The sequence below is a fragment of the Heteronotia binoei genome, chromosome 20 (assembly GCF_032191835.1).
Source record: "Heteronotia binoei isolate CCM8104 ecotype False Entrance Well chromosome 20, APGP_CSIRO_Hbin_v1, whole genome shotgun sequence".
Lineage (NCBI taxonomy): Eukaryota > Metazoa > Chordata > Lepidosauria > Squamata > Gekkonidae > Heteronotia > Heteronotia binoei.
Genome location: NC_083242.1, coordinates 33,988,311 through 34,004,429, shown reverse-complemented (window position 1 = coordinate 34,004,429; position 16,119 = coordinate 33,988,311). Strand labels below are relative to the sequence as shown.

The 16,119-nt window shown below is 51.3% G+C and overlaps 1 protein-coding gene across 1 annotated transcript in view; it reads left to right on the top strand.

The window, feature by feature from the left end:
- The window catches only part of TOM1L2 (target of myb1 like 2 membrane trafficking protein), a 67,991-nt gene extending 52,490 nt beyond the window's left edge, over nucleotides 1-15,501 (top strand). The window contains 5 exon segments of the mRNA XM_060260849.1: nucleotides 826-848; nucleotides 1,017-1,080; nucleotides 6,726-6,785; nucleotides 13,736-13,772; nucleotides 15,061-15,501. Of these exon segments, the coding sequence (XP_060116832.1) occupies nucleotides 826-848; nucleotides 1,017-1,080; nucleotides 6,726-6,785; nucleotides 13,736-13,772; nucleotides 15,061-15,212 (336 nt within the window). The 3' untranslated portion in view covers nucleotides 15,213-15,501.
- The last annotated feature ends 618 nt before the right edge of the window (nucleotides 15,502-16,119 follow it).

Genomic DNA, 16,119 nt, shown 5'->3' with positions numbered 1-16,119 from the left:
GGGGGGGGGGGTGGCTTGACTCCAGACCTAAAGATGTGTACATTTAGTAGTAGTAATAATAATAATAGATATTAAGTTTTCACAGTCACAGAACCTTTATTGGCATAACAACAACGGTATCAAATCAAGGAAGCGGTTAAAAAAGGTGGTTAATTAAACATTATAAACAGACTTGTAAGCACCGTAAAGGAAGTTTGCCACCACTTCTATGGTTTCAGCCTTATTTGAGGCTAGTAAGCTTACTATCTTGCTTTCATCAGATTTACCCTCCAGGGATTGCAATATAGGATCCAGATAAGACGCACGTAAATCACAGTAGAATCCACAGGATAAAAGCACAGGGTCGTTTCCTTCAGTTTCCTTCAGCCCACAGGGACAGAGCCTATCAAAGAATGGTATTTTTTTAAAACCTCCCGTATAACACAGCAGAAGGAAGCACATTAAAACGGGCTGACATAAACACCCTTCGAGTATTGGGGGTGGAGGGGGGTCAATCAAACAAGAAAAATATATTAAGTTTTCACCTGAGAACCACTTCGCAAGGTACTTTTTTGATCGATTGAAAGGGGAAGCTCTCTATGGTGAAAAGTGGGTTACACTTTTGGCCCGGGGAGGGGGGGGGGGAGGGATAGAGAAACTGCCGCTTGGTGTTTCTCATTATCTACCTGAGGTGGATGAAAAGTGGATGGGGCAGCCCATAAGTCCACAAAAACTATTTGCTGTCCACGTACCCTGCCTGAAGAGACTGAAGTACATATTTTCTTGCAGCTGTACCCAAAATCCCCTGCTTGGTCACCTGTGGACCATTTTTACGCGCCCCAGGAGAGCAGGCTAATGGCTGCTTACAAGTCTGAGCCGGTGGGTGGTGGGGGACGGAATGCAGGATGCCAGCAGACGTCTGTTATTTCGATGAACTGTGGAATTGTCTCCTCATTGACGCTGCTGCGGCTTTCTTTTTCTTCCTATCCTTTTTTTTTCCCCCCTGTAATGGGAACTTTCTGTCCTTGACCGCAGAGGAGAGGTAAAGTTGGCAGTTCAGACTTGGAACCCATAGACAGATGGCTAATAACCCAAGGAATGGTGAGGAGGATCTTGCTGGTCGAGCAACACCCCCCCCCCCGTCATCCTCACCCCGTCTCCCCGAAATAGCATAACCGCCCTCTGTTTAATCGCTCACTTCGCCCTGTCGAACAAACCACGGACTGGACAGTACAAGGAAGTGGCTTCCCCATCTTTGGTGGGAGGGGCAGTCAGCAGACATGCAATACCTTTAGCGGAGGGGTGAGGGGCCTGCTACGGAAGGGGAGGCGTACACTACTTGTCGCCTTTCTGAGTCGGTTTTCCAAACAAAGATGGGCCTCTCCGGTTCCTTTTACTGTCTCATTTCCCCCCTCTGCCCCCTAATATGTGCAGTATCCGTTTCCCCCCCAGGGTAAACACAAGAGTTGCTTCTTAAACGAGAGGGGAGGTGTGTTTGCGGGCCTCTTTTTCTCAGCGGTTTTAACCACCTGGGCCCCGGGCCCCTTCAACAGAACTCAGATCAGAAGCCCCTGTCCTTGTCCTCATCACCTTTCTCTGTCTGTCTACAAGTGAAAGACTACTCGGGGGTACAGGAAGAAAGAAGAGATGCCGTTAACGGAAACTGGCTCGTTTTCCTAGCCCTTTACAAGCACTTGACTTTATTGAGGTATTCGTACCCTGCTTTAAAAGATTTCCGGCATCGTTCTCTTTTCTTCCGCTTTTTCCTCGCAATGGCCCCACGAGGTAGGATAGGCTGAGAAAGAGGCACACCCAGCCAGCTTCCGGGGCAGAGGGAGGAGTCAAATCGGGGGTCTCCCGGACCCTAGTCCAACACTACCCTGCTATCCAGATGTTTAGAAGCGGGAGGCAGATGTAGAACTGAACCACAGTGTAAAGGAGAAGCCTTTATTGGGGGGGTTAGTGTACCCAGAGCTTTTTTTGTAGCAGGAGCTCCTTTGCAAATTAGGCCACACCCCCTGATGTAGCCAATCCTCCAAGAGCTGACAGGGCTCTTAGTACAGGGTCTACTGTAAGCTCCAGGAGGATTCGCGACATCAGTGGGGTGTGGCCTAATATGCAAAGGAACTCCTGCTACAAAAAAATGCCTTGAGCATACCCCAATATCGACTTCACCTTTTTCACTGAAAGATACTGGAAACTTGAATAACAGTTCCCTCCCCCCCCCCCCTTTTGCTTCCTCAAGGGGAACTGATTATCTCTGCCAGGCTGCAATTCTCTGGGTGTAGGCTGAGGGTGGCAGGGCATGAAAGCAATTGAAATTTGTGGCGTAGACACGCACCTTGGATTAAGCCCTGTTGCTCGGTTTTTAATAAAGGGTCTCTTATCAGGCAGGACCAACAATCTGTCGGTTGAGAGAGAGCCGCTCGCTCAGAGTCATGCCCAAGCCGGGTTTTGAACTCTGCACTCTGCGAGGATGCCACGTTGAGGGAAACCAGGAGAGAACCAGCACCCTAGCAGCTAAGGAAATCCAGGTCTTCTTCTGTTTGTGTGTAGCAATAGGAAAGTAAGGGGAGGGGGAGGGGTCACTGCTGGGCCATTGGGGGGGCGTTCCCTACTCAGAAGTGAGGTTTGGGTTCATTCCCAAGGCCTCTGCTGATTCTCAGATCCCTGCAGGCCTCAGATTCGGCAGGAGCTCACAGGAGCACAGCTCCTGAACCTTTCTGAGGATTCCCGCTCTTCCTCTCCACCTACCTTGTACATTGAATAGGAGGTGCAGCTGCATAACAATCCCTGGATTAGGAGAGCAGGCAGCCAGCCAGACACCAGGGGCTTTGCCACGCCCCCAGCAGCCCTCATTAACCCCTGGAGAAGCCCACGCCACCCTTTCTCCGCTTCTGAAGTGATTTTGGGCAACGGGTGTCTTGCTGGCCTTTTGACTGGGGGAGGGGGCGACCCAGGAGAGCCCCAGGCGAGCGAGGCCTGCTTGGGCTGGCTGGATCTCTAGCCAACCCAAGCAGACCTCGCTCATCTGGGGCTCTCCTTTCTTGCATCAAATTGCTTTTGGCTGGGGGGGGGGGGCGGTGACATATGCTAATGAGTTATGTTAATGAGCCCCACCGCCTATTTTTCTACAAAACAACCTCCTGGATCCCTGAATTGGGACAGTTCGCTTCTAACGCTGTTCCCGAGGGACTCAGAAGTCCAAAACCTCCCTTGCCCCACTGCTGTTAACAACAACACGAATTTTTCTCCTTCCTGAATTCGCTTACCAGCTTGTGTTTGTTCAGCCTGGGAAAAGGATACTGCTGTCTTTGTGGAGGAAGTAACGACTGTAAGGGGAGGGAGGCCCCCAGTTCCTCCCCCTTACAGACCGCTCAGCCTCGTTCGTTTCGATACGGAAACGTTCAGCGTTCCCTAGAATCCGACTAATCCGTAACCCGCTCTCTGTCCAGACTAGTCGTAGCTCTTAACCCTGTCCGTTGATAGAACTGACACTCCGAAGCAATCGCAAGTGACACAGTTTGGAATGGCGGGGGTTTTGCTATCCCGGGATGGTAGAGCGCGGAGTCCCTCGCCCAGTGGAACTCTGCTGTCCCAGCATCTAGCTAAGGAGGGTTCTAGTGAATGACTTTTTCAAACCAAAATCCTCGCCTGAAATTTCTTCTCCCAGGAGCCAGGCTTGGCCAAATGTTAAGGGGTTTGCCTTTCCAATTTTGGTGCCAGTCCATGTCACTGCAGTACCCTCAGGATTCTTTTCTCACTGGTCGGGTCCCGTCTGGCATCAGAGATGTCTTCGTTGTGGCCTATATGCGAGCTTGACAACACAGTAGAGCAGTTCACGTCATTTGAACGATGGAGCTGCTCTTGGAACTGAGCCACTGTTCAGGGCCGGCATGCGGGAGTAGGCCTAGGGGCGTCATGAGGCACCCCCTCCCCTCACGCCCTGCACCCACTGCCTCCCTGGCGAAGTCGGTGTGTGTGGCAGCGAGTGTACTCAGATCCCAGCTCTGAGTGCGCCTGCTGCCTTTCTGACTTTGCCGAGGCTTCCTGAGGCTCAGGAAGTTAGCTCTTCCTCAACCGGCAGCAGCAAATTAGAGCATGCATGGATCCACGTTGTAAAGAGCAGAGCCGTGGCTCCGTGTAACGTTGGGAGAAAGAGGCTGAGGAAGAACTAACAACTGAAACTGTGAGGAGTCCTTTTAAAAGTGGTTTCTTATCCTCTCCACACCATCACGAGTGGAACGCTAAGAAATTAACGATTTCACCCACGTCTTCACTAAGTCCTCGTTTAAGGGGGTTAGACAAGGCTGCCTCCTGGCCCCTCTGTTTTTTAATTTTTATATCTATGATCTGGTACTCCCAAACTCATTTGAAGCACCATCAACGCCCCTCAAAGCCCATCGGCTCGAGCAGACTTGGAAGATTAGGGTTTGTAGAATCTTTCGGGCTCAAGTGCCGTGTTCTACTGGAGAAAGTTTTTCTTCCAGACGTTTCGTTCTCAGCTGCGGAGAACATCCTCAGTGGCGTTGCAGCCGGAGCAGGCGCTCTGACCTTCTTGGCTGCTGTGCATCGAATGAAGCCAGGGCTGCTGGAGAGCTGCTATTTCTAGACTGGAGGGGGGGTGACGTCTGGAAGAAAAACTTTCTCCAGTAGAACACGGCACTTGAGCCCGAAAGATTCTACAAACCCTAATGATGTTGCCAGCCGTGAAAACCTGAAATCGTTGAGGACTTGGAAGAATTTGTCTCTGCTTCAGATGGGCCCGTAGAAGTCATAAAGAAACGGAACAAACTAATTGGGGGCATGCGTTTGTAGTCCGTGTTAGAGTTAAGCCTGTGTGGATGGTTCCCGCCCTTCAAAACACACCTGCAGGGTCCCGTGCGCACCTTGCCTTAAAGGCAAAGCAGGCTTAATTTTTCAAGCGCGTCGGGTTTTTTATTTGTATGTAAATCTATACAGATTTTAATAAGTAAAGTGCGTACAGTTTAATCGACTCAGTCTCCCCCTAATTGGACGACAGCCCTCTTAATTTAAACCTAGCTTGTCGGGGCTAATCTTGGAGACGTCGCCATTTCCCACCCTGGCTGACCTGAACCAGCTTTCGTAGACAGTAGCGAAACTTCTGCGTCTCCATTCACGTCTCCATTCACTGGGCACCTCCCCCAAGTTTTCACAGATACGGCAGTAAAAGATGGGATCTCTAATGTCACCCCGGGCTTCGTTTGTAGCAGGAACTCCATTGCCTATTAGGCCACGCGCCCCTGATGCGGCCGACCCTCCAAAAGCTTACAGGGCTCTTCGTACAGGGCCTACTGCAAACTCCGAGAGGAGCGGCTACATCAGGGGTGTGTGGCCTAATATGCAAAGGAGTTCCTGCTACGAAAAAAAGCACCCTGCCCATTGTGTTCAAGCCATGTCAGGTTATTTTCATGAGCCAGAAACCTATTTATATGTTTAAAAAACTTAAAACAAGCTGAAAATGTTAGCACTTGTTGGTTCTAAAGGTGTTTTCTTTGTATTCCTCCCATGGGATCCAGGGAACTGGGCAAAGGAAGCTCTGGCTCTTTCCTTCCTTCCTTAGGGAACTGATGGGGGAGGAGCCTCAGCCAATAGAAGGAAGAGAGCTTAGCTCAGTAGCTCTGCTGTGTGATTGAGAGAGCCTGGCAAAGCGAGCTCTGCCACCCTCCCCCCCCATTCTTAGCTAATGGAGAAAATAGAGGTTTTGCTGTGTAGCTTCTGTGCAGTTGAGCAAGCCTGGCAAAGCAAGCTGTGATGCAGAAGGAAGCAAGAGAGAGGTGGAAGGAAGCAGACGACAGCCAGTTGCTCGGGGGGGCCTGATAGGAGCCCTCTGGGGGCCTGATTCAGTTCCTGGGTCACGTGTTTGACACCCCTGTTTTAATCACTGCCTGCCCCGGAGACCCCCAGCATGGTGCCTGTGGGCACTGTGGTGCCCACTGGCTCACCAGGTGTTTTCAGAAAATAGGTGGAGTCTGTTGGGGCTCTTGCCCCGGGGCGGATTCTGAGAGCCAACTGGAGATCTCATTGGCTGCGGGGATGAGAAAAATGTGACTTTTGGAGGCAGCTTCCGCCAGCTTGGGTTTTATGCCGCCAGCCGAAATAGCAGATGTTTCCAAAGGAGTGCAAGCCCCGAGTATCCTTGACAGAGAGAGTTGCTCAAAACACAGACTCATCAGAGTTTTGTCAATCTATATTAATTGTGGCATTTCATTTTGAATCGGAATCTTCTCCCCTTTTCCAATTTTTGGGTGCCGTTTACCCACGCAGTCTACGTTCCTGATCTTTCACGGCAAATGTCTTAACACCAGCAATACGTTTCCTTTATTTGCTGCCCGCCCCCTTAAGATTTTAACTCACCCGAATCCGGTATTCCAGCCTTAATAGAAACAGCCTGGTTTTTATTGAGAGGAACGTACTCAGGTGATTACACCCCCCCACCCCCCGGCATATGATGCCTGCGTCTGGCTATTTCATTCACCTGACCCATTTTTCGTTTCGCTTCCTTAAGCTGTGTTATTTTTCTTGCTTCACGTTGCTTCGTTTGTGTGTTTTGTTGCAATTCAGTTTCTTTCTTTTTTTTTGTAAACGTGCACTTTACATTGTACATGTGTGTTTCCCCCCCCCCTTCCTTTATTTCTCACTCCCCCCCGCCCCCGCATTCTTTGGCCATGATTGTGGATGTGTTTTCGTTTTTGCCCGCCCGCCTCACTCGCCGCGCTCCGTAGATTCCAGTTGCGCAGGCCTCTGTCATGGATGACATAGAGGAATGGCTCAGTACAGATGTGGTAAGACTCTCTTGGTTTTTTTTACTTTGTCCATTTTCGAGAATAAGAGTTTGTCCATTTTCGAGAATAAGAGTTTTCAACACAAAAATAGAAAAAAAAGTGTGTAACACAAGCTTCTAGATGGCACAGAACTCTTTGGGTAGCACAGCAATCAGCGAAAGCTTAAAGAAGATGCTCCGTTGGAGATTAATTTTGTAAGATTTGGTTCAGGCATGCAGGAGGAGAAATGGAGAATCCCTGAAGCAGTGGGGGGGGGGGGACAGGAGTGTCTGTCGGCTGAGTGTTTGTACTCTGGAGAGCCCGTTTGGTGGTTAAGCGCAGGGACTCTAATCTGGGATTCCCCACTCCTCACATGCTCCTGCTGGCGTGACCTTGGGTCAGTCGCCGTTCTCTCAGGGCAGTTCTCTCAGAGCTTTCTCAGCCCCACAGGGTGTCTGTTGTGGGGAGAGGAAGGGAAAGAAGACCGTAAGCCGCTCTAAGTAAAGGGTTGGGTATAAATCTAATCTCTTCTCTTCTGCTTCTGTTGGGTTCGAATCTATGCAAATGCTGGTCCATTGGGTCGGTTTGTAGGACTTTGCCAGTCTTTAATATGGGAGGGCAGGAGGGCGGGGCCGGTACAGGCCAGCCTTAGAAGTCATGCAGGGCCAGTACTTGGACGGGAGGCCAACCGAAAGAATTCTCTGCAGATTGGAGGCGGTGGCAAACCACCTCTGCTTCTTCTCACTTCCATTTAATGTACTGATTGATCGATTGATCGATCGATTTGTCTGTGCCCCGATCTTCTCCCCAATGGGAACCAAAGTGGCTGACATCAGGGGTGGCCAACGGTAGCTCTCCAGATGTTTTTTTGCCTACAATTCCCATCCGCCCCAGCCATTGACCATGCTGGCTGTGGCTGATGGGAGTTGTAGGCAAAAAACATCCGGAGAGCTACCATTGGCCACCCTTGGCTTACATCCTTCCCCCTTCCATTTTACCCTCACAACAACCTTGTGAGGTGGGTCAGGGCTAAGGGGGTGACCGGCCCAAGGTCATCCGAGCGAGCTTTCGCGGCAAAAAGGGGGTGTTCAGATGCGGGCCTCCCAGATCCTAGCCTGGCACTCTTAACCACCGCACCACACTTCCTTGTAAGCCCTTTGCTAGGCTCTCTATAAGCCAGCTGCGACCAGAGGACTGGAGGAATGGGGCCTAGACGGAAAACCGAGTCTTCTAATTTTTGCAAAAATTGTCTTGGCCGGATAAGATCCTTCCTCGCCACAGGAAACCGGGCAAACGGCTGTTTGCGAGCCGCCATCGGCCGCCTGCTCTCGCCGGGAAACGATCTTAAAAGTTGGAAGGGCCTACCGGAAAGGGTCCGTTTTCCCCAAACCGGACTCCGATCCTCGGCCTCCGTTTTGTTGGCGGTTTCCGCCATTCCTGACCAAAGGCTGTGCTGTTTCCAAGGCCCCAGGTCGACGCTTGTGCTGTTTTTTCAAAGAACGGTCCTTGCAAGTGAAAAAGAAAAAAAGTTCACGCTCAGCTGGGCCCCACTCCCGGACATTATGGTTTTATATTTAACAGGCAGGGACTTTGTAACGCAGGGGAGCGTTCGAAGTGTCCCCCTACTCCCCACCCCTCCAACTGCAGATATGAAGGGATCCACCTTTTCCAAACTCTGCCACGTTCACAGTAACACTTCTGGTGTTTTCATAACTTTCCGGCCGTCCTTAAAAATAGCCCTGTGAGGTAGGCCGTTGTTATGACCTGGCCCACCTTGGAGGCCAGAGGGGGATAAAGGTGTTCCTAAGGCTTGGCAGAGGCGAGATTCGAACTGGCAACCTGCCAGATGACCAATCTTTACTTGCGGTTACTTATTTATTTTTCAAAAAGCGCTCAGTGATGACCTGGAAGGTCCGGGCTAGCCTGATCTCATCAGGCCTCCAAATCGAAACAGAGTCAGCCCTGGTAAATATCTGGATGGGAGACCACCAAGGCAGTCTAGGGTTGCTATGCAGAGGCAGGCAACGGGGAACCCACCTTTGCTTGCATCTGCCTTGACTTGGACGGCCAGCCTGATCTCAGCAGATCTCCGAAGCTAAGCAGGCTCAGCTCTAGTTAGTACTTGGATGGGAGACCACCAAAGACCGTCTAGGGTTGCTATGCAGAGGTAGGCAACGGTGAACCACCTTTGCTTGCATCTGCCTTGACTTGGATGGCTAACCTGATCTCAGCAGATCTCAGAAGCTAAGCAGGGTCAGCTGTAGGAAGTACTTGGATGGGAGACCACCAAAGACCGTCTAGGGTTGCTATGCAGAGGTAGGCAACGGTGAACCACCTTTGCTTGCATCTGCCTTGACTTGGACGGCCAGCCTGATCTCAGCAGATCTCCGAAGCTAAGCAGGCTCAGCTCTAGTTAGTACTTGGATGGGAGACCACCAAAGACCGTCTAGGGTTGCTATGCAGAGGTAGGCAACGGTGAACCACCTTTGCTTGCATCTGCCTTGACTTGGATGGCTAACCTGATCTCAGCAGATCTCAGAAGCTAAGCAGGGTCAGCTGTAGGAAGTACTTGGATGGGAGACCACCAAAGACCGTCTAGGGTTGCTATGCAGAGGTAGGCAACGGGGAACCACCTTTGCTTGCATCTGCCTTGACTTGGATGGCCAGCCTGATCTCAGCAGATCTCCGAAGCTAAGCAGGCTCAGCTCTAGTTAGTGCTTGGATGGGAGACCACCAAAGACTGTCTAGGGTTGCTATGCAGAGGTAGGCAACGGGGAACCCACCTTTGCTTGCATCTGCCTTGACTTGGACGGCCAGCCTGATCTCAGCAGATCTCCGAAGCTAAGCAGGGTCAGCTGTAGGTATACTTGGATGGGAGACCACCAAGGAAGTCCAAGGGTCACGATGCAGAGGCAATCCAATGCAAACCACCTCTCAGTGTCCCTAACCTCGAAAACCCTATGGGGGTCACCATAAGTTGGCTGCTACGTGACAGCAAGAACAAAACAAGGACTGTTGCAGAGTTAACATCACACGCCAAAGAGTTATCCCTACTTTGTAGCTGGAAGGGGCCTCTCCAGATGGCGTACATACTTCCTACCCAGGCCAACTAATCTGTCCGTCAGTGTTGTGATGTGGTTGGGGGGGGGCGGCAAAAAGTCGCTTCTCAGCCCTAGAACCAACATCCATACATCAATTTGGACAACCTTGACCTGGATAGCCCAGGGTAGCCCGATCTCGTCAGATCTCGAAAGTCAAGCAGGTTCAGCCCTGGCTAGTATTTTGATGGCTGACCACCAAGGAATACCAGGGGCGTGGCGCAGAGGCAGGCAACGGCAAACCATCTCTGAAACGTCTTGCCTTAAGAACAAGGCTGTCTCGCCACCTAGTGGTGCGTCAGTGCTAAAAGAGCTAGAATTTGTGGCTGCCAGACAATCTTAGGATCTCCTGGCTATACTCTACACACTGCCATATGATTATTATTGTTATTATTTATTATTATTAGCCCTTGAATTGGGAAGGGCAAAGGAGGTAGCTTTGGAAAGCAAGTGGAGGACGTCCCCTTACGCACCAGTAGAACCATAGAGACCAGCAAGAAGAGCTTTAGCGAGTGCTGACTGAGGGTACTTAAGACTACCAAAAGCTCTTGTCTGATCTGGGCAAGGGGGCAGAGAGTGCAGAAGGAAGGTGCCTCTGTGCCACTGGGGTTGGGTTCTTCCTGGCACCTCTCTAGATTCTGCCCAAGAGTTCCCGTTTCCTGCAGAACCAAGATCCGTTCGAGAAAAGGAGGGGTGGGCAGCTCTGAAAGGTGATTGCAAAGGGGTTGCCGTGTTCGTCTGCCGTAGCAGAATGACACCAAAGTCCAGCTCCAAGCAGGGGCCCGGAGTTCTCCCCGAACAACAGCTGATCTTTAGATTACAAAGATAGCTCCCCTGGAAGAAATAATTTCAGAGGTTGGCAGCGGAACAGCAAGATTCAGGACCAGTAGAGACCAACACGATGAATTTTCGAGAATCGGCGAGCTGACAAAGGGGGCTTCGACTCGCAAAGGCTCGTATCTCGAAAATTGTCTCGGTCTCTAAAGCGCTTCTGGACTCAAATGCACCTGAAGGAAATGGCAGCTTTGGGGGAGAGTGGGCTGCCCCTCTAAGCTCTCGCCCCTCCCTAGACCCCGCCCTTCTGCAAGCTCCACCCCCAAATTGCCAGGAATTTTCCAAGCTGGACTCAGCAGCCCTGTCCCTCAAAGTCAATGGATTCTTTTGAGTCACATGGGGTGTCCAGGTCTGGGCTGAGAAATTCCTGGAGATTTGGGGGTGCAGCCTGAGGAAGGCGGGGTTAGGGGCAGGGAGGGACCTCATTGGGGCTCAATCCTATAAATTCTGTCCTCCAGAGCAGCCATTTTCTCCAGGGGAAACGGACCTGTATAACCTGGAAACCAGTTGTAATTCCAGGAGATCTCCAGCTCCCACCTGGAGATTAATACAACATCATGAAACACACGTATAAATTAGGAAGCACAGAAGAACACCATGTAACTTATTGATAACAATATACTGTATTTTTCGGACCATAAGACGCACTCCCCCCCCCAAAAAAAAGTGGGGGGAAAAGTGTGTGCGTCTTATGGAGCGAAGGTACGTACCTTCCTGGGGGGGGGCGATCCGCTGCCTCTGCCTCCGATCCGGCGCTTCCCCCGCCCTCCGATCCCAGCGCTTGCTTTAAGCATCACAGCTGAAGCCAGGCACACAGGCAAGGAGGAAACACCCGCCCCCTCCGCAAACCCAGCGCTTCGCGAGCGCCAGCTGTGGAGAGGGCAGCGTGCTTCCTCCTTGTCTGTCTGCCTGGCTCCACCTCTGATGTTTAAAGCAAGCGCTGGGATCGGAGGGCGGAGGGAGCGATCCCAGTGCTTGCTGTAAGCGTCAGAGCTGGAGCCAGGCACACAGGCAAGGAGGAAGCACGCTGCCCTCTCCACAGCCGGCGCTTGCTAAGCGCTGGGTTTGCGGTGGGGCCACGTGGAGCGATCCCAGCGCTTGCTGGAAGAAGATGGAGCCAGGCAGGGAGGCGCGGGGGAAGCGCCGGATCGGAGGCAGAGGCAGCGGATCGCCCCCCAGGAGGAAGGTACGTCCTATCGTCCGGAGCGCCTTATGGTGCGAAAAATACGGTAATTAATAAAGTTCTGCAAACTTTTCTTGTACAGCGCCCGTGCATTACAGTGTGCATTAACCTTACGTACAATGGCACATTGATAGGGTTGCCGAGTCCCCAGCTTCCTGCAGCTCTGCGGTTTCCCCAGACGCTCTAGCCATTGGGGAGGTAAAAACTCTATGGTACCTATTGTACCATAGAATTTTTTTTCTCCCCAATGGCTAGAGCGTCCGGGAAAACGATAGAGTTTTCCTGGAAACGCCTTGAGTGGCCCTGCGTGCATGTCGCCATTTTGATGATGTCACTTCCAGGCGACGTCACCGCACCAGCACTGTAGGTAGACGTTCACCCCTGCTGGCCCAATGTGGGTTGGGAACCTCCCGGGCAGCCCCACGCATCGAATATCATCTGGATTGTGATTTTTTTTCAAGACAACGGGATGCAATCGGTATCTTCCTGAATGCGAGTTAAATCCCTAGGAGGCACGTCGTTAAACCTCCTCCTCCTACAACTGGAGTTTGACGTTATTCTGCAATATTTCAGAGACGTTCTCTCCGCTGGACTTCTGCAGCGTGAATAGGGACGGAGGCATTTTTTAATCTCGTGCCCATAAAACTATCGCTCTTCTTGCAAACGAATCAATTATTGGCATGCGATATCGATTTGGTTCATAAAGAGAGACTGAACAAGAAAGGCTTGCAGAACTTTATTAAATTGTGTTGCCGTCGATAAGTTACACGGTGTTCTTTTGTGCTTTCTAACCACCTGGAGACTGGCAAAAAAAAAGCCCTCGTCACAGGCAGCCAGTTTCATCCAATATATCATACTGGGAAATCTTAGGCATGGTGTGCATGGGGGGGGGGGGGGGGTCAGCTCATATTGAAATAAACGGGTGGAATTCTAGCAGGAGCTCCTTTGCATATTAGGCCACACCCCCTTGATGTAGCTACAAGAAAGAGCCTTGTAAGCTCTTGGAGGATTGGCTACATTAGGGGTGTGTGGCCTAATATGCAAAGGAGCCCCTGCTAGAATTCCAAGCTCTTGGAGGATTGGCTACATCAGGGGTGTGTGGCCTAATATGCAAAGGAGCCCCTGCTAGAATTCCAAGCTCTTGGAGGATTGGCTACATCAGGGGTGTGTGGCCTAATATGCAAAGGAGCTCCTGCTAGAATTCCACCTCTGGAAATAAATGTTATGAAGGTTTTAAGATGCCCTTAGACTATCACTTTTTTCCGAAAATCTGAGGCAGAAGCTAGCAGTGTACGGCTCTGAAGTCCTTTAAATCCCGGAGCGTTTTGTATTTAAAAAAAAAAAGATTTCCTTTTTTAAAAATTGTGGCAGGGTTTGGGCTTTTGTGAGTCATCGCTCAAAAGCTCAGCCCCTTGCCACAAATTTAGTTCGTCTTTAAAGCGATCGTGGGCTTTTTCTTTTGCTGCTTCAGACAAACATGGCTACTCATCTTGATCTGTCTCTTTTTAAGAAAACTTACTGAGATACTTGGCACTTATTTTAAAAACTAATGCAGAGGAAATGCCCAAATTTTTGAGAGAAGGGACCGCACCGATGCCCGAGGCAGTGCGAGTTTGCTAGTGTCCCTCTCTGTTGTGTCTGCCGACACCCTGTAACTGGCCACCCGCCAGCATTGTATTCCCAGCGTAGCATGTGGGTTGCCCTCCCGGAGAGACTTGGCGCGGAGGGTTCTCTTAATTATCCGGTTGCAGTGCCGTGAATACTCTTGTCGGCGACATGAAAGGAGGCTCGCAGAACGCGCACTAACATCTCTCTCTCCCCCCCCCCTCCCCACTCTCTTCCCATGCTAATTGTAGAAAGGAGATGAACTGGAAGAAGGCGTGACGAGTGAAGGTAATTTCGAAGGTGGGGTTCCAAACACCGAGACTTGATTTCCCCATGCTGGGGTGGGTGAAGGTGGGGGCCACCAGACCACAGAATGTGGCATCGGGCCGGGGAATTCAGTTTCTTGGAAGCTTTGGCATCTGTTTAAAAAAAACCCCTGCCCTTCTGACTGTGAAGTTCCGTGAGGCCTGCTATTTCAGAAGTCGAGGGATGCGGTGGTGGTGGGGTTTGAACAAAATTGCCAAACCTCTGAGGCCAAGGGGTACCACAATTTCTTGTCGCTCGCTGCAATCGGTGAAGCCAGACAATTCTGCCAATAAGGGGAATGCACGAGTTACAGAATCCAGTATTTCTTAGCAGGGAATTTCCTTTCTTAGCAGGGACATTTCTTTCTTCCGGACCAACTTTGCGCCGTTCCGCAGGGCCTGTAAGACAACCCTCTTCCGGCTGGCTTATAACTAACCGGCACAGGAAACTAAGTGTAGCTCTTCTAGATTTAGGCTACCCCTAATGTTTTAATTGTTTTAACTGTGTTAAATGCTTAAATTTAATATTTTTATGTTGGATTTTATGTTGTGAGCCGCCCTGAGCCACTTGCTGGGACGGGCGGGATATAAATCATAACTAAACTAAACTAAACTAAAACTTAAAAAAGAGGAATACGCAGTACTGGAGAGGATGTAATAAACATGCCTTTGGGTGGTGGCAGGGTTATCTCCCTCAGTGTCCAAGGCAGACGGAAGGAGCCCTCGTATGAAATCGCCATCTGCCAGAAACATCTTGGATCAGGGGGTCCCCAACGGGTCGTCATTGGCACCTGCTGATACCGTTCTTGGGGCCCACCAAGTGTTTTTAGAAAAATGGGCAGGGCCAGGGAGGGCTTCTGATTGGCAATTAGAGAATTGATTGGCTGTGCAGGTTTTTTGAAAAGTTGCTTTGGCAACAGAGACCACCACAGCACAAGGGTCTTCGCTGGGTGACTGAGGATAAGCGGCAACAGCCATTTTTTGACTGTTGCCGCCATTTTGGGTGAGTCACCATGCTGTTTCAGAATTCCCGCAGGCAAGGTTGGGAAGCCATCCCTTGGAGCGTGAGAGAGCCATCCAGGACAGGGGGTGAGCACCGACCTTCGTAAGAAGCCTTGGGCCACTGCAGAGCAGGTCCCGCATTTTAGGACATCTGCTCTGCAGGGCTTTAGAGCTATTCTGTTTCCTCCTCAGACGGCGCCCTGCCCCGTCGGTCAAAGTCGGCTGGAACTAAATTAACACGGACTTTTATTTTTCCCTTGCGCCTGCAGAGTTCGACAAATTTCTAGAAGAACGCGCCAAAGCCGCCGAAAGGATCCCCAGCTTGCCCTCGCTGCCGCCGGAGGAGCCCACGCTGCCGCCAGCGAACCCCCCCAGCAAAAAGAAGCCGGAGCGCATGGAAGACGCCCTCTTCGCCCTGTGACGCTCCTCTTCCTCCTGGCTGTCCAAGGAAAGAACTACAGCCGGGGCCGTCTAGCTCTCCTTGCGATACCCGGCTAGCAGCGACGAGCTCCCCCTGCCATCCCGGGCTCCGTAGACAGCCCCTAGCACCTCTCCGAAACGATCCAGCCCAAATAAGCTAACTTTTAAAGAGTATTTAAGCCCCTGTCTTGTCATACCCGTGGTCATCCTCTTGAGCTCGCTTCATCCCCTCTGCCCCACCCCAGGTCGTAAGTGCCGAGAGCCGTCCTTTCCGAAACGATGCATGAGCATTTCCCCTTCGCTGCAGATGCAGGAGGAGTGAAGGGGTGGGGGGCGCTCCCAGCTTCCGTTTAAACTGACCTCTCCCTCTCCCAGAAAGGCAGTCCCGGCGTGCGCACTTGGAATGTGTCCGATGTGGCTGACTATCGGTGCCTGTTCCGCAACGGTTGATCCCTCGCACACACAGACCACACCCCTGCACCCCCCCTCCCGTATTTCTAATGCAAAGGGAATTCTTTCTCTCTCAGCTACTTCAGTTGACTTTCTCATCCTCGGTAGCGCTTTGTTCCTACTCTGTTCTCTTTGGATGTTTTCCTTGCTTTCCGGCCAAAATCGTCAGCAGGAGGGAAGATTGCAACAGCCGAGAAATGGGCAAAATCTCCCTCTTTGTGAGAAGAGAGTTTCCCCCAGAAGGCTTTGCCTTTTAGGTGGGGGGATGTGAGTGGTCTTTATGTAGGTCTGGGCCACCTCTGTGCTCAGGTTTGTCAAGTCTGGGCTAGGACACGTTTCTCTTCTGCGCTGGAGCAGCCTTCCTGTAGTTTCTTGGAAGGAAGCGAGGCTGCCGAATGGAGGCAGAAAAGGAGTCCTTCTCTCGGTAGCGTAGCTCGCAGTCAGTGGGCATTGTCGCA